General features: G+C 36.3%; 2 protein-coding genes across 13 annotated transcripts in view; one reads left to right on the top strand and one right to left on the bottom strand.

Annotated features, from left to right (window-relative positions):
* The first annotated feature begins 1,332 nt into the window (after positions 1-1,332).
* Positions 1,333-15,548, top strand: itm2ba (integral membrane protein 2Ba). The gene is made up of 6 exons (XM_056459557.1): positions 1,333-1,533; positions 7,358-7,489; positions 9,474-9,689; positions 12,419-12,529; positions 12,661-12,811; positions 14,513-15,548. Exons 1-6 carry the CDS (start codon positions 1,447-1,449, stop codon positions 14,599-14,601), a joined length of 786 nt encoding a protein of 261 aa, XP_056315532.1. The 5' UTR covers positions 1,333-1,446; the 3' UTR covers positions 14,602-15,548.
* Positions 15,549-18,515: 2,967 nt separating this feature from the next.
* The window catches only part of abi2b (abl-interactor 2b), a 41,937-nt gene continuing 39,254 nt past the window's right edge, over positions 18,516-21,198 (bottom strand). For all 12 annotated transcript variants that reach the window (XM_056459554.1, XM_056459546.1, XM_056459545.1 and 9 more), the window contains one exon: positions 18,516-20,098. In XM_056459554.1, the coding sequence (XP_056315529.1) occupies positions 19,923-20,098 (176 nt within the window). In that variant the 3' untranslated portion in view covers positions 18,516-19,922. The remainder of the gene's footprint in view (positions 20,099-21,198) is intronic.

Below are 21,198 nucleotides of genomic sequence, written 5' to 3'. Positions count from 1 at the left end.
TCGCGTTGCAGTGGGCCTCAAAATCACTGGGATTTGGGTCTATTTTTATGTCAGGAAATAAAATAAAAAATACTTGTGTTTATATCACTCCAATATGACAGTGGACACACTATACCTACACAGAGTTCTGTCCAAACACCTTACAAAAGTTGATTTTCTTCATACAGTAGGTGCCTTTTACAAAAAAAAAAGTTGTTCATTTTAAGTTCATGTTAACTTGCGGTGCATTAACTAATGCTAACAAGCATATTATATTTTAATAACGCATTTGCAAATGAACGATAAATGGTGTAAAAGATTGTTCATACTTTGTTCATGTTAGTATATACATTAATGAACCATTGTTTTAATGAACGCATTTGTTAGCAGGGGGTTAATGTAAATTTTTACACACATTTTCACATTTCATGTTACTTTGTGAACATTTCTTTATTTAATTTGAACCAACATTACTTAACAGTGAATAATAGAATATCAAATAATAAATAATTTAAGAGGTAGTTATACCCAAAGTAAAAAAATACTATTTACTCACCATCAAGTGGTTTAAAATCTTTACAAGTTTCTTTTTTTCCTGTTGAACACAAAAGAAGACAATGAAAGCTACCAGCAAGATTAAAAAAAATTAATAGTTTGAAGACCGATGGCTAACAGTCACAGACATTTTTCAAAATATCTTCTTTTTTATTCAAAAGAAGACAAAATCTCAAATCTGAAACTAGCAAAAGATCAGTAAATAATGGCAGAAGTTTTATTTTTGGGTGAACTATCAATTTAACATAAGCCACCTGGTGAAAGGTTGGCTGGTTTTAGCTGGTTGACCAGCCTGGTTTTGGCCATTTCCAGGCTTGTGTCAGCCATTTTCAGCCTGGAAATGTCCAGAACCCCTTTAAAACTTAGGCTGGTTTAAGCTGTTTTCTTCAGCAGGGCCTATTTTAATAATAAACCTAATCATATTGTAAAGTGTTACAGATATTTCATCAAAGTTTCCTCTGACATTATGTTAATCTAAACGTTCCCATCAGACAACACCTGTTTTCGTTGTAATCCTACTGCAAGATTTCGTAACATTACCAATTTCCACATAAACCTTACCTGTACTGAGGTAAACATTAACGTTACTTGATAGCTTTATTGTTCGGTTGGACAGCTAAACAACTCAGTATTATGTTATTATTTTACGTACTACAAGTTATGATATAGTATAATATGTGTTATGAAAACGGCTAAGTTTATTTAAATAAAATAAAAGCAAACATCTCAGAAACAGCGGTTGGTGGAAACAGCGTCCCTTTTCGACTGGCTGGTGTATTTACAGTCTGAATCTGGCTAAATGCGCCACAGCAACTTGTGAGGCAGCACTGTGTATAGAGAGGTCGTCGGCTTCGCCAAGCTCTCGTTAGTTCGGTGAAAAAAGTAAAGACAAAAAAAATCCAGCTTCCCAACATGGTGAAACTCACTTTCAATTCCGCTCTAGGACAAAAGGATTTAAAAAAGGAGGAGAAGGATGAAGCTTTGATCGCTCATGATGTGGTGAGTTTTGTTAGCTCGAACGCTAACCGGCTAACGTGATTAAAACAGCGTTAACAACAATGCTATTTTTCGCCTTTAATTTGTTAACAACGCATTTACTTGTCGTGATAGTGTTTGTTTAGAATGTATCGACCAATATATGTTAACATTACGTGAATACGTTAAAGTAAAAACGAACGATTATACAAATAAAAATAGTGAAAGTAACCAAAACAAACGTTTGGTCGCTTGTCTACAATACAGTCGTTATTTATTAATAATTTATCCGAATGAAGCACATACACGATGTTTAAATGGCATTTGTGTGAATTTTTTGACCAGACAATTTTGTTTTTGTGTGTAGACTAGGGAAGCCATCTCCTGCCTTGTTTCGGTGTGTATTTGTGCGTGTGAGTGAGTGTCAGACAGCTTTGAGCTTACAGGAAAATGGCCGACCGTTCAACACAAACACCAGGAAACACACGCAAAACCCTTTATGCTTTGCAGGTTTCTGAGGTTTCCTTTTTAGATAGCTGACTGCATTTTAATGCAATGTTCTGAGCATTATAAACCGTGAATAAATGTGTGTGTGTGTGTGTGTATATATATATATATATATATATATATATATATATATATATATATATATATATATATATATATATATATATGTGTATGTATATATATATATATATATATATATATATATATATATATATATATATATATATATATATATATATATACATACACACATTCATGCACTCAACATCTTAATGTATATCAATATTAAATGCATGACTTTTAACTCGATTTGCATTTAAAGAAGAGTAGATGTGTCATTTTATATTTTGCAGTTCCTGAATAGGTTTCAGCTGTGAGCGTAGTAAAACCAGGAAGAGAAAAGATGTTTTTAGCCAGCTTATCGTGGGAGACTTTCGTAAGTGTGAGACCAGCTCCCACTCAGATGCTTGCACCGTCTGCCTGCTTCTGTGCCTCCAATACGATCATCATCTGCTACTGAGGATGAGTCAGCGCCTAGTGTGCGAATTGGGTTGATGATGAAGAAGAAAAGGAGGTCGTGAATCATTCATAAGACACTGTTGTGTCTGCAGAAACGCCGCCACTGTGATCAGACCAATGGTGCATCATTGCCACCATTTCGAGCAAAAGAAGTGTTTCAGTAGGGCTTTTGGGAAAGGAGGAGAAAAAATTGGATTTCATGCTTCTTACCTTTTAGACATTTCCGGCAATATGAGACTCATGCTTAATGCTTATCTAAATGGGTTGAAAGGTATCGGTTCGTCATGAGATAAGCTGTAAAGATCATTCTGTGTGGTCTGAAATCCTCTGTCGCACAGGTGATCAAAGCCTCCGCGAACTTGTGGATGGAGCCACCAAAAACAGCCATCTTTTTTTCTTGGAAAAAACCCTCCTGAAGGCTCTGGTTATTTAAACAAAGACGCTCTCTGTTAGGACTAAGCTGTAATCTGCGGTGTGTGTCTGTGTGTGCGATGATGAGGCCTTGGGTATTTCAAACAGGTGTGTGTTAAGCGAAAAGTGAATTTCTGAAGCTGTTTTGGTATGGTATTTTACAAGCAGCACAACAGGAAGTGTGTTTGTGCAAAGTCTCAACATATTCTTGAATAGATAGCAAGAAATTAAATCTAAAATGATGCAGCATTATGGATTTAGCCGGATCTTGCATTAGGATGATTTTTGGATGGATTTCACGATTGTGCGTGATTATTAAAGGTTGCATTAGTGCGCTAGATTAGGACTGAAGTCAAACTACATGAGCAGTGTTTACGCCGACTACTTTTTACACAGGAAACCTTGTAATGGAATTTGATAATCAAAATTGTTCAGGGAAAAAAGTTTTGTTGTTACACTGTAATTGCATAAGTACTACTAAGTAATAAAGAGATACTTTCTAATAGGATTTGGATAGTTAATATAAAAGTTTTTGGTAATTAAGCAGGTAAACTTTGGCAAGCGTGGTAAATACTGTAATATGCATAACAGGATTTTTATAACAAGACGGAGACCTATAGCAGGACTTACGGTAAAAAAACAAAGATGACTTGTGTGTGTGTGTGTGTGTGTGTGTGTGTATGAGCAATTCCAGCATTATGGATGTGACATTTGCAGTAAAAACCCAAAACATAAATTATTTAACATTATATTGATCTGTTTATATTTTCCAAAACAACTAACCACGGAGTTATGGGATCAGAAAAATATCTATCTGTGAACATTTTTTATATTTTAAATGAGGAAAATAAACGTGTTATTATGGATGTGACAAAGTTTGCGAGTTTACAGTATACAACATACTTTGTAGAAATTAGGGTTAGGGCAGTCAATTAAGCTGCACAACCCAAAAGAAACAATGCTAATCAAACAGATACGAGTCGGCTCACTATAAAACAAAAATGTTTGATTTTATTTGACATTTTTGCATTTATGAGGAAAAAGTGTCGTTATGGATGTGACAATTTTCCGTTATGGATGTGAAATTGCCACTTGTGTGATTTTAGTAAATTAAATATAATAGTTTGAAACACTGACAGAGACATTTATGAGTATTTTTAAAGTATTGTAAAATAATTGCTTTCACAAAAAAATGAACATAAGTTGATTATAACTGCAGATCAATGACAGTGCGAAACAGCCTACTGTAACGTCTGTAATTATATTAAATGAATAAATGAACATATATAAACGCATACAGCCCTTTACAGTCTCCCATATGTTACCAACTACAGAAGAACTACACACAGCAGACATTTCATCCTTATTAAGGTTCAAAAACAACACGAAATATAGCACACAGTCAGTGAAAACCTTTCATCTGTGTCTATTCTTCAGCAGCACATGTAGCCTCTGTTAGACAGTAATTGCATCTTTCCAGTTCATATTAGTCCAAAAGGTGATAATAACAATAATAGTTATACATGGCATTTTGTTCATGTTTGCTGAAAAGTAATATGCTCCTTTTTTTCCGGCTTCTCCTTTGTTTTTTTTCGCGCTTTACTCTCGCGTTTGTCAGTTTCTGACAGGATCGGATTTCAAAAGAACGTCAGTAATCAAGCGCAGGTTATTATCAACAGCTCAAGAAGTTTGTTATTTCAGCTATAGAGGCGTGGCGAGCACAAGCAAGAAAGCGAAACCGCTCACACTTCAGACTGGCTCGTATAAAACTACGAGGCACAGGGTAGATTCTGCTCTACTCCATGGCTTTGTGGCTGTTTATCAAGACGACGACAAGGTTTTTTAAACCCGGGTCGACCATGGCTCGTTGTTATATGTATATATTTACGCTGTAATGTCTCTGCTGTATTTTAAACATGGTGGGTTTTTTGTTTTCATTTTGGCTTGTTGCGTAAGCGAATGACGTATCTCTGTAAACCAAAAGCGTTCAGCTGCGCGTCTAGCGTCTACCCTTTCCCGTGTTTGGTACCCTTTCGAAATGGTGCCGAAAAAGTGGTACGTTTCGGTACGCCTTTTGACAGTGAAAACAGCCATAAAAGTGTACCGAACCACTCAGTGGAAACGGGCCAAAAAGCTCCCTTTCATCTGACAGTGGAAAGCCTTGAGTGATTGACTGCTAATATTAACCAATATAGTGACAGAGATTCAGCACACTTTTAGAAAAAAATCTAAACAGGTTGTACTGCACCCATTATATGCAGTCACACTAATGCTCCCAAGTATATTGTGAGGTCATATAGATCAAATTTTGGACGCATATGTGACCAAAATGGTCGCAGTTACGAGCCCTATGTGTGCGTCATTTGTTTAACCCTTTAAGGTTATGTGCTTACTGACTGACTGACGGGTGCAAGAGGCCAGCAAACACGATGTATAGCAGTTTCACTTTACTTCAGGACGCATTAATACCGTCCTGCAGGTCTATTGAAGATATTCAGAAATATTCCTGGCAAATCTAATAAATGTTGGAGACATACTCGTTACATAAACGCACTAAATCACACTTCAGCAGCGTTTATTTGAGAGCGCACAAGAAGATCTGCGCTTGAGCAGCGCGTATTTGAGGGCGCACAAGAAGTTTTGTGCACGAGCAGAGGAAATCGGTGCGCAAGTAAACAGATTCGCGAGCTGTAGGCTGTTAAATAAATGCGATCTCGGCTCGTAATACTGCGCTCACAACATTTGTCATTGAAATAACGCAACAGGTAGTTAGTAGATCTGTGTAAAAAAGGCCTGCCGCCACAGCTGGAAAAATTCCTAGAGGACGTTTCATACACAATGGTAATTTAAAGTGCATTACATAATGATTAAAGAAACAGTACAATAAGTATAAGGGAAAAATTTATTAAAATTGTTTAAAATAAATAATTATCAGATAAGAAATAATCATAATATGAATATCATTGAAATAATTGTAGTTGCATCTCTCTGTTTCTAATGATTTTTCTAAATTTTTCTTGTTAAAATAAAAACAGTTGAGCAATTGTGTAATTTTCTATAATAAATTCATAAATAAATATTATTATATAATTATTACATAATTATTAGTATTTTTGCATACAGTATATTTCACAGGTTATTGTCAATATTCTGTGGGTTTTTGGTGTCTACATATGGCAATAGTTTTTCATTCTACTTTGAAATCATTCATCCAAAATTCTGCAATATACAGCTAATTAAAATTTTCGACTTTATTTCACAGGTCTGTATCATGAAAATCATAGAGCAGTACTTAAAGTTCAGTGTGCACAGTGCACAGACCAGACTAATCGATAATTAAGTATGCTGGTTGACTGTGTTCATTATTGATTAGTGTTTTCAACTCTAATCATTTGAGACACAATCTCAGATTTGAAATACATATGAGTGCAGGATCACAAGGCTGCTGTTTACCAAGCCAGTGGAGAGGTAATGATGACTAAACTCCTTTAAATTGCTGCATTGTCATGGGAAATTAAGCATAGAGACTGCATCCCTTAAACACACCTGTAAACAAACCTGTATGCATATTATAGACGTTTCAGCTGAAATGCCCACTTCTGTTGGTCATAATTTCCCTGGAGTCTGCAGTATGTTGTAAATACAGGAAAGCTACTTTATATTGTTTTGCTCTCACTATGTTTCATGTGGAAAAGGACAAATTAGGACCAAGTAGACTTCGTGGCAAATTATCGGGATATTGGGTCTGATTTGTTTTCACTTTCGTCTTTATACATCAGCCAGCGTGTCAGCTGATGTTTTGTTCATTTGCATCATGCCAGTATGTTTGTTCCTGTTGGTCTCTGGAGGGAGCATGGAAATTTTCCAGTATCTGTCGAGCACAATGCAATTGTTTTGAGCAGCGGCACACCCAGGCTAAACATATTCGCAAATAAAATTGGAGAAAACGGTCTTGATAAAATAAGCAGACGTTGGTGCATTAGTGAGTGGGATCTTAGGGGATTTCTGGGAGGATGTGTGAACATCTGGAAACAAAAACACAGTTCCCAGTAAAAGTTCTTGAACACATGGGTAATCATAAAGTGTTTGTGAAGACAGTCCATATGTACTTTGTATGTTTAGACCAGGGGTGCCCAAACTCAGTCCTGGAGGCCCAGTGACCTGCAAAGTTTAGTTCTAACCCCAATCAACACCTGGGCTAGCTAATCATGCTCTTACTAGGCTTCCCAGAAACATCCTTGCAGGTGTGTTTAGGCAAGTTGGAGCTAAAATCTGCAGGACACCGGGCCTTCAGGACGAGTTAGTACACCCCTGGTTTAGACCGACTTAAGGACTGAAGTGTAATTTAAGAAATGCTTTTTTTTTTTTCAAATCAAGAGCATATAATTGAGCTTTCCTCCTGTGTGTGCAGGATGTGGAGGACGTGCTTCGTGTCAGACAGCAGTCTAGGGCCTGGTGCTGGTGCATGTGTTTGGGTTTGGCCTTGATTCTGTCTGGTGTGGTTGTGGGAGGAGCTTACCTGTACAGGTATTACTTCATCGAGGTGAGAGAACCAATCCCATCAGATGCACCACATGAGTTACAAATCTGTTTAGTTCTTCACTAAAAAATTCACCTAGAAATTAAAGGGGAAAAAAAGTTTCAACAGATTCAGCAGTTTGTCAGTATGATTAAATAGTTTTGGTTTTAAAAATGAAAGTAAAAAACGTAAAACACACATTGACTATGCTAAATAGTTACTGTATTTCAGTTTTTTGCATTAAAAAATAAGTTGGCAGTAGGGCTGCACAATATATCGCAAAATTATTATCATTATCACGATCATATATGCAATAGGTAACATAGATTTGTAATCATTTACATTTTTTATGCTTTTTTTTTTTCTAATTTGCATCAGATAGACTTTATCATCTTTATTCCAACCTGCCCAGTTGTTGCTATTTAGCAACTGGCCAATGGTGAACCCAGAGCTGAAAATACATGCTAATGGCAGGAGTCAAGACAAGAAAAGAAAAAAAATGACAACAGCCAATCAGAGTCAGAATATCTGTAGAGGTTTTCACTCATTCATAGTGTTTTAAAGACTAAATGTTTGCACCTTGACACAGTTTTTTGAATTAATTCTGAAAAATACGCTACGGGTCAAAAGTTTGAGGTCAGTTTTTTTTCATATTTGAATTCATGCATTTTTTAAAGAAAATTATTTTGTTTATCAATATAACTTTTGAACCTGTAATCATTTCAAATTAAATTATTACTCTAGTCATTATTGATTTTATTACTATTACATTAATAATAACAATATTAATAATAGTAATGATGATAATAATAATTATTATTATTAATATTAGAGGGATTTATGAAGGATCATGTGACTGAAGACTGGAGTAGCTGAATATTTATCTTTAAAATCACTGGAATAAATTATTTAATTAAATGATAAACTACTTTTGATCAGTTATTTCATAGTGCAATAACATTTCACTATTTAACAGTTTGTACTGTATTTTTGATTAAATAAATGCCGTCTTGGTGAGCAGGATAAACTTATTTTAAAACATTTCAAAATCCTACTGACCCCAAACTTCTGACCAGTAATGTATATTTCACCTGTTTATTTTAAATTGTTAAATAAATAATATAACAACATAACTAATAAAAATAGCATTTTTCTAGGGAAAATTATATCGTAAGGAATATTGTTATCGCAACACTCAACAACAACAACATTGCATGTTTGTCCAGTACCGTGCAGCCCTAGTGGGCATATTTTCAGCCAACTTTTTATTGCTACCAAATCTGTAGTATATTAAAATATAAATATTTCTCCAATGTTACTTGCCCTGAGTTTTTGACCAAATAAAATACCAGAGCCACTTTTATCTGTTTTTTTGTAGTCATGTGCGCCAATTTAAAAATATTTGTGCAATATTGTGACAAAGTCATTATGCTGACTACTGCAATTGACGTAATATTCATTATTAATGATGTTGATTAACAGAATATACATAACATGTTTTGTGCTAGGATTTTTTTTTTTTTGTTAAACTCAACAGAAAGGATTCTCATTGCACTTTAATCATTACACCATAATTAGTATAATTACAGACGTTTCGTTTTTGTCCTATTATTCATTTTGGTGGCATTTTTGCAGTAGACACTAATTAATTTCCAACCCTCCTGCATATTCGGGCAAATTTTATTAAAACACCAATTTTAAAATGTTTCTCACCTACATTGTAACAAATTACCATTTCATTCCCCCCACTCCAAAATATGCACATCGGTAGGAGAAAGAACCTGCCAGAAACAGCTATCTTGCCCCAATTGGCTCAGCATCAGTGATGCCATTTATACTATTTCTAATACATTCCAGTAGATTAAAAAAAATAATCTTTGGTTACAAAATTTATGGAATTTTTATAAAGCATTGCTGTCTTAAATTTAGTTTCCATACACTTAGAGAAAAATGTGCATGTAGTTGATCTTGGTGAGAGAATGTGTCCATTCATACTGCTGGTGTTCAGGAGGAGAGGATGTACTTCTGTGGGGTGAACTACCGTGAGGAAAATTACAAGATGCAGGACAGCCAGGAGGACACGGACATGGATCTGCCAGCCGCATATAAGAGGATCGAGGAGAAAGTCAGAGTTCTGGAGGACGAGGGAGTCGAGCTCATTAATATCCCCGTGCCCAAATTCAGCGACAGCGACCCTGCTGACATCGTCCATGACTTCAACAGGGTGAGAGTCAAACGTTAATCACCCTAATAAAGCCATATAGAGTGCGTGAGTACACACCTCACAAATCTCGCTTTTAAATTGATATTTTTCTATTTTTATATTTGTGCATATACATTAGATTAATCAGTACCAAAGCCAAAACTGGAACTAATCTAACAACAACAAAAAAAAACGCAAGATCACGGCCAAAATGAGTACACTCAAATTGATATGTCAGGGGCAAATATGAAATAAAATTGTAATAAACAGGAAAAAATCAACAGAAACGCACACAATCTAAGTTAGTTGGAGTTTTGTGGTTTGTAATTAGTTTTGTTTTTCCAATAACTTGTTTGAATTTAAATGTATTATCTTTCTATTCCTAAAGATGTTAGATAACCAAACTCTTACATCTTAATGTAGGGGTCTCCAAACTTTTTTTTGAGAGTGCCTCATAAATTACATGGTCCGGATTGACTACTAGTATTATTATGATTTTAACTGTTTGTATTATACCTTCTAATGCTAGAACAGTTGATTATTTTGTTATGCACCACACAGACAAATGATAATTTTTTTTCAAGCGATATATTAATGAACTTTATTACCATTATAATGACTTTTTTATATTCAGTGCCATTCAAATTCAAAACATTTACTTGCATGTTAGTGTGAACTGTGGGCTTGCTTCTGACTGGTGAGAGGTCCAATGTCAGGTTCCATTCCTGTCACAGCCAGTCTCAAAGACTGATGCAAATGTTCATCAGTGAGTCTTGATCTCATCTGTGTTTTCATCAGTTTCATGCATGAAAAGGTTTGCTCACAAATATACGTGCTGCAAAAAAAGGGTGAACATCTTTATTGCATGCCTTTTGATGTTTGGGTATGTCTTGTTGGGGAGGGCAGCATAGAATTCAATGAGAGTGTTGGGCTTAAATGCGTCTTTCAGAACATCACAGTTCTGTAACTCAGCCAACTCAAACTGGTACGAAGGCATGGCTTCGTTAATGTCAGCAGCGAAGGGGTTCTGAAACGGGCAGATTTCTTTAGCGTAGACGTGTAGCTCACGGAATCGCACGTCAAAGGTTCTGCCTAGCTAAAGACAAGGAAAGAAGACTGAGCTATACAAGGCCTGGGTAATTAATCATCAACAAGCAAAACGGCTGCATTCTGACAGCAAACTGCACCTGTACGGCAGGGTGTGTGAACATACACATAGAGGAAAAGTTGGTTTCATATTCGCACATTCGGACTTTCTCTTTAATAATATAATTTCATAAAAGTATAATTTGCAAACTCTAAATAGTGAAATCATATTAGCAGCCAATGACTATCAAAGTACAACATTGTTCACAGTCAAATAAACAGTGTTAATGTTGTTTTCAAGTCACACTTGCAGGTGATTTTTAGATTTAGATTAGATTAGATTCAATTTATTGTCATCACACATGTACAAGGCAACGAAATGCAGGTAATATTTAGACCGAATATTTAAAGTGCCGTGGTAAACTATAGGGAGTGTATCACAAGTTGTCACTAAATGAATGTGTGAATATAAAACCAAATTTACCTTAATAACTTACACTTTCACGTTTCATTCTTAGCATTCAGTTTTCGCAGGTTAATTAACCATATGTAACTGTTTTTGCTGAAATCATTTCTGCAATCAAAAACGAGTAATGTGTATGATTCAGCATAGCGTGAGCTTACCTGATATAACACGAGAACTGCAGAGTCCAGCATTTCTTATTAGGTTGTCACTTCATTCAGCTCCCTTTTAGCCAAAGACGTCTGCAGTTAGCATTAAAGCAGTGTGGTGTATGGTAAAAGTAAAGTTTTCTATTTTAGGACGAATTTGGCATCCTACTGCACAACACCACATCTTTACTATTGCAGCCTGTTTTACTATTGCAGCCTGTTTTACTATTGCAGCCTGTTTTTTGTTTTTTTTTGCAACCGGGGACCCGTGTGATGTAGGTTGGTAATTGGTCTATTCACTATAAATAACAAGAGTTTCTTACCTCAGTATCTTCGTCTTGAAGAATTCCTCCTCCCACCACTACTCCCACCTCCTTTTCTAGATACGGCCAAGGCAGCCCAATGATTAGCACTGTCGCCTTAAAGCAAAAATGTCACCGGTTAAAGTCCCTACTGAAGCAGTCGACATTTCTGTGCGGAGTTTGCTCGTGCTCGCGTGGGGTTCCCCCCACAGTCCAAAAACATACGATACTAAATTGGCACCATAGTCGAGCCCTTAGTAAGCTGTATTTTTCCCTATAGCTGTCCCTTTATCTGTCATTAGCCAGAAATAAGTCGGGGGAGTTATCGAGATTTACCTTAGCTCAAACTCCCCTTTCGCCCTGCTAATGGGAAGGAGCCCAGGGCTTGAGGATCTTATAAGCTCTGGGCTCTCTCCCATGACAGCATGTAAAACAAGCTTTATATTCATTTATCAGCTAAGTATACACTCTTAAAACAAAAACCTGTATTTACTTTGAAGATTTATATACAATAAAGCAATACACAAAGTATTTTTATTTATTTTTTTGGTTATTAGACCTGATAACGTATCTTTTTCCGTTAAGAAAAAAGATCCTTAAAAAACGCTTCAGCAATTAATCACAGCAAGAAAATGTAATATCGGCAGAAGCCTAATTGCGCATACATGAACATAATTGCTTAATCTGATTCCACAAAATAAATGACCTATACAAAAATGGTAAAATCCCTGTTTTTCCTGTCTGCTTTAGAGACTGACAGCCTATCTGGATCTGCGCCTGAACAAATGCTACGTCATCCCTCTCAACACCTCCGTCGTGATGCCTCCCAAAGACTTTCTGGAGCTTCTAGTCAACATCAAGGTAACTTGTATTTGAACATCATTTGCTCTTCTGGAGCTGTCTAACTAGACATTTAAACAGCGGCCACATGTTGTCAAGGCTTTTCAGCAGTAGTGTGATGGTCAAGCATGAGACTGTAACTGTGTCTGCAGGCTGGAACATACCTGCCGCAGTCCTACCTGGTTCGTGAGCAGATGATGGTGACTGGGAAAGTGGAGCATGTGGATCAGCTGGGTTACTTCATCTACGGCCTGTGCAGAGGGAGAGACACTTACAAACTGGAGCGTAGAGAGACAGTTTTGGGTAAACACAAACTTGCTTGACTTTTTTTTAAAAAGAATTTATTAAATTTATAAGTGAGTTTTGGCCAATATCGTAATTGTTTTAAATATGTTTTAGAAATGTTTGGCCTATTTTGTGAACTTACTAGTAACCAATATAAATTTTACTAGTACGTTTTGAGCCATTGATGAATATTTAGTCTATTATGAACTTCACATGTACATTAGTGACCTTTACTAGTGAGTTTTGCCCTTTTTATGCATTTTTAGTTGTTTTGAATTTACTAGTTGTGTCCTGTTCATGAACTTTAAAGGTGAGATTTGGATTTTTTCATGCATTTTTTTTCATGGTTTTGAATTTACAAGAGAGCTTTGGACAATATTGCATTTTTAAATTAGGTTTTGGCCATTTATGAACTTCACTTGTGAGTTTTCGCCTTTTTTCCATAATTTTTTTTATTGTTGCTGTTTTAAATTTACTAGAGCGTTTTGGCTCATTTGTGAAATTTGCTTGTAATTTTTGGCCTGTTCGTGAACTTAGTGAGTTTTAAGCCATTGATGATTATTTAGTCTGTTATGAATGTCACAAGTAAGTTTTGGCACATTAGTGAACTTGACTAGTGAGTTTTACCCTTTTCACGCATTTTTAAATGTTTTGAATTTACTAGTTTGGTCTGTTTATGAAATTTACAAGTGGGTTCCGCCACTGAGACTGCAGCTCTGCACAAGATGTTTGGCCAGCGGAGAAATTAAAATGGTCGTGCCCAACTGAGCCTGGTTTCTCTCAAGGTTTTTTTTTTTTCACTTCCGCCTTTAGTGAAGTTTTTTTTCCCTCTCCGCTGTCGCCACTGGCTTGCATGGTTTGGGATCTATAGAGCTGCGCATCGTTGGATTGTTCTTCAGTGTTTGTACTCTCAGTAGTGATTATTAAACCACACTGAACTGAGCTAAACTGAACTGAACTTAAACACTACAAACTGAACTACACTGTTCCTATTTACTGTGACCTTTTATGTGAAGCTGCTTTGACACAATCTACATTGTATAAGCGCTATACAAATAAAGGTGAATTGGCTTGTTTTGGTTGTTGTGAGTTTTGGCCAATATCAGATTTTTTTTTTTATATTTAAATAATTTAGCCATTTGTGAACTTCACTAGTGAGTTTTGGCCTTCTTTTTTAAAATTCTTTTTATTGTTGCTGTTTTGAATTTATTAGAGAGTTTTGGCCAATATATGAATTCTTTATTTTTTTTTAAGTCTTGGCCCATTTGTAAACTTTCCTTGTGAATTTTTTTGTTCATGAACTTACTAGTGACTTTTGACCATTATGAATTTTACCAGTAAGACTGGTAAAAGTCTTTTATATATTATTAATTTTTTTACTTGAGCAATTACGTTAAGCACGTTAAACGCCTGTAATGCTCGATTCGCGTCATTAGCACTGCCTCATTCACGCGAATAGCGCCACAGGATGTTGCTTAACACTTCATCCGCGTCTGGTGTGAACGCACCATTGCAGTTTGTTAGTTTTTTTTACTTAAAATTTTGTGTATTTTCTGGAGCTTCACATCAGTATGTTAATTTGATTACCATTTACAATACAAAACTATTATTTTTAAACAATAAAATTCTTCAATGTTTTTTTAAATAATCATTTGGTTTGTTTTTCGTTTGTTTTTACATACATTCACCTTACAATATTGCTCTTTTGTTTTTTTGCAGGCATCCAGAAGCGAGAGGCTCTGAACTGCCACAAGATCCTCCACTTTGAGAACAAGTTCGTGGTGGAGACTCTGATCTGTGAGCAGTAGAGCAGTGGACAGCGCCGGCTAAACCACTGACAAATTCCACTCTGACCCTTCCTGTCCTTCTATTAAACCTCTTCCTGTTTCCCCCGTTTGTGTGTGTGTGAGAGTGTATGTGTGTGCGTGAGCTCTGAGTTTCTCTGTATAGCAACAATCAAAACGACAGAGAGAGAGAGAGAGAGAGAGAGAGAGAAATGTGACTGAACGCCAAGAGCAATATTCTGTGTAGAGTTATCTGTGTAGGCAAACATTTGGACCAGTTTCTCTCTCTTAGTAAATGTTTTTTTTTTTCGTGTGTGTGTGTGTGTCTAGGTTTCTGTTTCGCGGGGAGTTTAAAGTCTCCAACAGGGTGTGTGGGATATTGAGCATAATAGGAGAGGAAAGGACGAAGAAAGAAAAAAAAACTAGCAATGAAATCTATAAAAGATGCACTAAATGTTTAGTGTGCGTTTAAAAACTGTGAACCGTCACAGATACCAGATTATATACTGGGGAAATATATTTGACTAGAGATTTGTGATATACGGCCAATGTAAGAATACACATAGAATGGATTTTTGTACTAGTCACACTTAAGTCTAGCTTGTTGTTTTAAATGCCAGATTTCGCTCTGCTGTAAGTTAATACACTGCTACATCACGTCCTATAGTAGAGAAATATGCGGATATAGAGGACACAACTTCTGTTGGGCTTTTTTTTTTTAATCTTAGCACAATATCCAGAAGAGGTAAAGCATACGTCAGAATACAGACTAATCAAATGTGTAACTTTTATGTCATTTAGAGACTGCCGAGGCATTGGGTGTAAACTGATGGAGGAATTCTGTAAAGGTTGTTGAAATTTACTAAAAAATACCAGTTCAACATGAGGTGGGATGATTTATACTTTGCACATAACCCAAAAGGTTTTAATGTTAAACATATTACTACTAATAAAAAAAAATTGACCACTCATTTAGCTTGTTGCTGTTTTTTCTGCTGAAGAAGCGCTTGAGGTTTTTGTGTAAACTCAAAGGGGGGAAGAGAAATTACATTTTTCTCTTTTTAAACATTTTATTTTTTAATTTTTTTGGTCAATTGAACATGGAAAATATGTTAATAAACCATGTTTGAGTAAAGATTAACTAATTATTTAAAGGGCACCCATTTTACCCCTTTTACAAGATGTAGGTTAAGATTTTGGTGTCTCCAGAATGTCTAAAATTTCAGCTCAAAATACCCGTCAGATCATTTATTATATCCTCCAGAATCTGCCCGTTTTGCTGTCTGAGTACAGTGTAGCTGTTTTTGTAGCCTGTGGCTTTAAATACAAATGAGTGGCTTCTCCCTGCCCACTGCTCTCCCTTGCGTCTGCTTCTCATCATGCGTTACGTCAGATAAACAGCAGTCAGTGACAGAATCAGATGAAGCTGAAATACAGCTCATTAGTCAAAAATACCAAGTAAGTTTATTTGATGTATTTGTGGTGGAGTTTATTCAAGCCTTTCTGAAATGATGAGTCACACACAAATGCCGTTTGCAGTATATATATATATATATATATATATATATATATATATATATATATATATATATATATATATATATATATACATACATACACACACACACATTAGCGTTTACTGACACCATGCGGCCGTGGTGATTATATTGGTTAATAATTACATAGAGATTTTACTCTTTATTACAAACATGCTCTGTTTTAAAAACTTTTAAAATTTAATAAACGTAAAAAATCACGGAGTTGGAACAGATATTTTAATCCCAGTTTATTTGCAAAAAAAAAGTTCTGTGGACGTGTGTAATAAAATTGGTGCCTGTCAAGCAATTCTGTGGGTGAGGAAAAACGCACTCCTACGTGACGTTGCAGTGGGCCTCAAAATCACTGGGATTTGGGTCTATTTTAACGTCAGGAAATTAAAAAAAAAAAAAAAAAAAGACACGTGTTTATATCACTCCAATATAACTGGACACACTATACCTACACACAGTTCTGTCTAAACAGCTCACAAAAGTTGATTAGACTCGTCTGTCCCTGGAACATCACAGGACTCATGCTTTCCACTCCATGACCACCACAGTATTGGCTTTCACTCGTGTACACTTAGACTGTAAAAGGCTATCTAAGGGGATGGACCTTTATCTCAACTTATAATGCTATTTGAATCGTATAGTGATTACTCAAAGGTAATAATAGTTGAAGTAAATTGGTCTGCTTAATTCTATTGTAATGATCATAGGATGACTAAATAGCTTTGTTTGATCTAGTAGATAGCAGATCTATGGGGACCGCACAAAAAATATTCTAATCTGAGTAAGTAGGGTTCTGCCTTTTTAGGATAGTGGTTAATCGCCACTGTTTAGTGACCAAGACTGACATGCTTGTGCTTAAGAGATTGCACACTCAGCCGGTGCAAGACTTAGGATGTTATAGGAATCCGAATGAACAAGAATAATATACAATAACGAACCAAAGAGAATATTCAATCCTAATCTAAAGTAATATTAAAAGAAACAAAATAATCTTATCAATGTTTTATAAATGGAGTCAGAGAAAACGAAGATACATATATAAATATTCTAAACCACCTCATACTAAAATTGGAGTCAGATATGAGACACAGAAATCAGTAAATTTAAAATAAATCAACATTGTGCACTGAAAAGACAGAACATGCAGTGAACCTTCATCCACCAGTAGAAACTGTCATTGGACTAACTGGCTGGACCTTACAGTATAGAGTGTATCATGTCTGTGTAAATGTATTGAGTGTATCGTGTTCAAATGTATGGAGTGTGTGTGTATATGTATGGAAGCAAGTTGTATGTGTTCATCAACTCCCAGTAGCTCAGAGGTTATGACTCAAGTTTCACGCCAAAGACCCAGGTTCTATCCACGACCCTGACATATGTGTATATGTATAGAATGCAGAGATGGGAGTAAGTCACAAGGAAGTCTCAAGCAAGGCAAGTCAATTTTTCAGAGGAGAATGGCCAGACTGGTTCATGATGAAAGAAAGGCAACAATAACTCAAATAACCACTTGTTACAACTGAGGTATGCAGAAGAGCATCTCTGAATGCACAACACGTCCAACCTTGAGGGGGATGGGCTACAGCAGCAGAAGACCACACCGAGTGGCACTCCTGTCAGCTAAGAACAGGAAACTGAGGCTACAATTCACACAGGCTCACCCACATTGAACAATAGAAGATTGGAAAAATGTTGCCTGGTCTGATGAGTCTCGATTTCTTCTGCGACATTCAGATGGTGGGGTCAGAATTTGGCATCAACAACATGAAAGCATGGATCCATCCTGTCTTGTATCAACGGTTCAGTTTGGTGGTTGTGTAATGGTGCGGGGGATATGTTCTTGGCACACTTTGGTCCCATTAGTACCAATTGAGCATTGTGTCAATGCCACAGCCTACCTGAGTATTGTTGCTGACCATGTCCACCCCTTTATGACCACAGAGGTAACGTGCCATGTCATTAAGCGTGAATCATCTCAGGCTGGTTTCTTGAACATGAGTTCACCATACTCAAATGGCCTCCACAGTCACCAGTTCTCAATCCAATAGAGCACCTTTGGGATGTGGTGAAACAGGAGATTCACATCATGGATATGCAGCTGACAAATCTGCAGCAACTGCGTGAAACTATGTCAATACTAACAAAAATCTCTGAGGAATATTTCCAGTACCTTGTTGAACTTATGCCACTAAGGATTAAGGCAGTTCTGAAGTCAAAAGAGGGTCCAACTGGATACTAGTAAGGTGTACCTAATAAAGTGGCCGGTAAGTGTACTTTGTTTTACCTTAAATCTCTCTTCGGGATTCCCCATATTGCAGTGTCTGAGCCACATCCGCTTCAACAGAAGCCCCTCAGCGACCCTTGAACCCGCAGCAAGCACAACATCAGTCAGATATATCCAGTTTTATTCTCCATCAGCAGGAAAAATCACAGAAAATGATCAACATGCAAGACTCCGTTCACACACCCTCGCCACAGACCGTTCGTTGAAAATAAAGATTTGCACACAGACAAGCAAGTCAGTCACCGATGCTCCATAAACAGTGAAGTTTCACGCTCACATACGCACTCGCACACACTCACATATAGACATCAAAGTACTCGATAGAAAAAGTCTCTGTGCATTAGATACAGTTTCATCCACATTATCTGCATGTGGGTATGAGGATGCTTTCAAATTTGGGCTGGTTTCTGCTATTTCAATCTCTCTTCATCCCCAAAGAACATCAGTCTTCACATTTTGTAAGATCATCGTTATCTCTTGTGCTTTAAAAAAAAATCTCTGTAGCTCGTCGTCCTACTGTAACTGTGCCTTTGTTATTGCAGATAAATGGGGTTTTCTCTTGTCTCTACACCAGTCATACACCACCAACACAATAGTATTTCTATAATATAAATCAATATATAACATACATATAGAATAGTCTCGTATCTTTAAGTCCACAGTTGGTCAAAGGGATGAATCGGAGGTTAAAGATCACAATAACACACTTCTTCTCTTCCTGATTTAAAAACATCCCCCAAAACGAAAGATGACCGTCTATGAATGTTTCTGTATGGCACAAACTTCCTGAACGATTTAATAGTGTTCGTTTTTTTTTGTAGTTTTATCATACATACAAAGAATACACGTACTTGCAAATATTTCAAGCAATAAAATCTCGTTGGAAGGAAACGAATGTAAAGGAATGGTGAAAAATACGTTTTTCTTAAGGTCCTGTTCGCGATGCCAAACGCCACTGAAATCCTTTGGTTTAATCCTCCTGCTAAAGACTTCAAAATGTAACAAATAAACTCAAGAATCGAAGCCTGAACGGATGCGTCATCTCTCTATGACCTGGCAACCCATTGTGCATATAAATCCCCCTGTTCTGTCATTCTTGGCAATAGCTTTTCTCTCAATTTTGATGGTCAACTGTTTAAAAACAAAACCAAAAGTAATGGAACATGCACATCCAAGATGGCCGCCTTCAAATTTGGTGATAACATGAGAAAGTAAAACCGCCCCGTTCGTCGAAACGGCGAGGAGCGAAAGCAAAGCGATCACTATCAACACAAGTCAAGCAAAACCAACACTTTATCTGATACATGTTTCTAAGAGATCGAAATTAAAGAGATGAATAAACGTCCCTAATGTCTTTATCTTACAGTTTTTCCTGCGGCTCTCAAACCAAGTCATGGGTTTGCATGTCTGCAGCAAGCCTGCGCATGACGTAGTGTAGCTGGACTGCTGTGTATGTGTGTGTGTTTCAGAGGAAGATGATGGACAGAGGAGCAGTGGCGCCACCCGCTGGTTCAGTCAGCGTAATGCATGATGGACTCCACGTAGTTTCCAGGGAAGAGGCCTGTGGTGCCGCTCATCACCCCCTCGTACCAGCCGTCGTCGTTCTTCTTGATGACGTAAATGATGGCTCCCTCCTGGAAGGACAGCTCGTCTTCTTTGTCGCGCGTGTAGTCGTAAATCGCCACCACTGATGGGGTGAGAAGGAAAAGAAAATGTCTGGTTATGAACATGTCTGTGTAATGATGTCTGTAGGTATGACAGGATCTGCTACACTGTAAATACTTGACATTTATTTGGAAAATTGTAGCTACATTATACAAAATGATGCATTTTTTTAAGAATCCACAATAGATATACATAATATCAATTATATTCTATTTAAAACTAGATATTTAATTGTGTACGCTTATCTTCCTTATATTTTAGATTTAATTGTGTACGCTTATCTTCCTTATATTTTAGATTTAATTGTGTACGCTTATCTTCCTTATATTTTAGATTTAATATAAGAAATAATTCATTATTTGATCTTTATGTAGTTTTCATTGTTTTATTTTTTCTATTTAAATGTTTTTATACACCGTTTAAAACTAAACTCTCCGTCATTACAAACATAGTTCGTTGATTTGGCATTTCCCAAATCCACTGTTCCAACGAACATTCGCAAACTGCATCGCAAATGTCTACGCTTGCAACTACACCTCTGGAGCTGTAGTTAGAAACATAGTTCCTGGCTGTGTGCCATTCCCAGTTATCCCCCCTATGCCCAATTCCTTTATAATATTCGAACATTTAAACTTGGAATGATTAAAAAATAAATAAATAAAGGCATCTCTCATTTTTACAGTTCAGTTTTAGCGATCTTCATGTTTACAATCGCGCTCCCTTCGCAGTGAAAACATTGATGTCATTTTGAACAGCCGTAGCTCATGACGAAAGCTGTTGGTGACCTATTAAGCGGAATTTATGTTACGTCTTCAAAGCTTGGCAAAACAAAAAACATAGCATACGTTAATGCTTTCAATTTATAGAAGGTTATTTATGAAGTATCTGTACTGTATATGACATGGGCCTGTTGGTTAGAACTTTCTGCTGTGGTTTGCATGTGTCAAGCTGTAAAAGTAGACTTAAAAAAATAAACAAACAATATGCTTCTTAATAATAATAATAATAATAATAATATTAATCATCATTATTATTATTAACATTATTATTATTATTATTATTATTATTATTATTATAAGTATGATTTTCATTTCCTAATAAATAATAAACATTAAATCTCAT

The sequence above is a fragment of the Danio aesculapii genome, chromosome 6, assembly GCF_903798145.1.
Source record: "Danio aesculapii chromosome 6, fDanAes4.1, whole genome shotgun sequence".
Taxonomy (NCBI): domain Eukaryota; kingdom Metazoa; phylum Chordata; class Actinopteri; order Cypriniformes; family Danionidae; genus Danio; species Danio aesculapii.
This window is presented reverse-complemented; position numbering and strand designations above follow the sequence as displayed.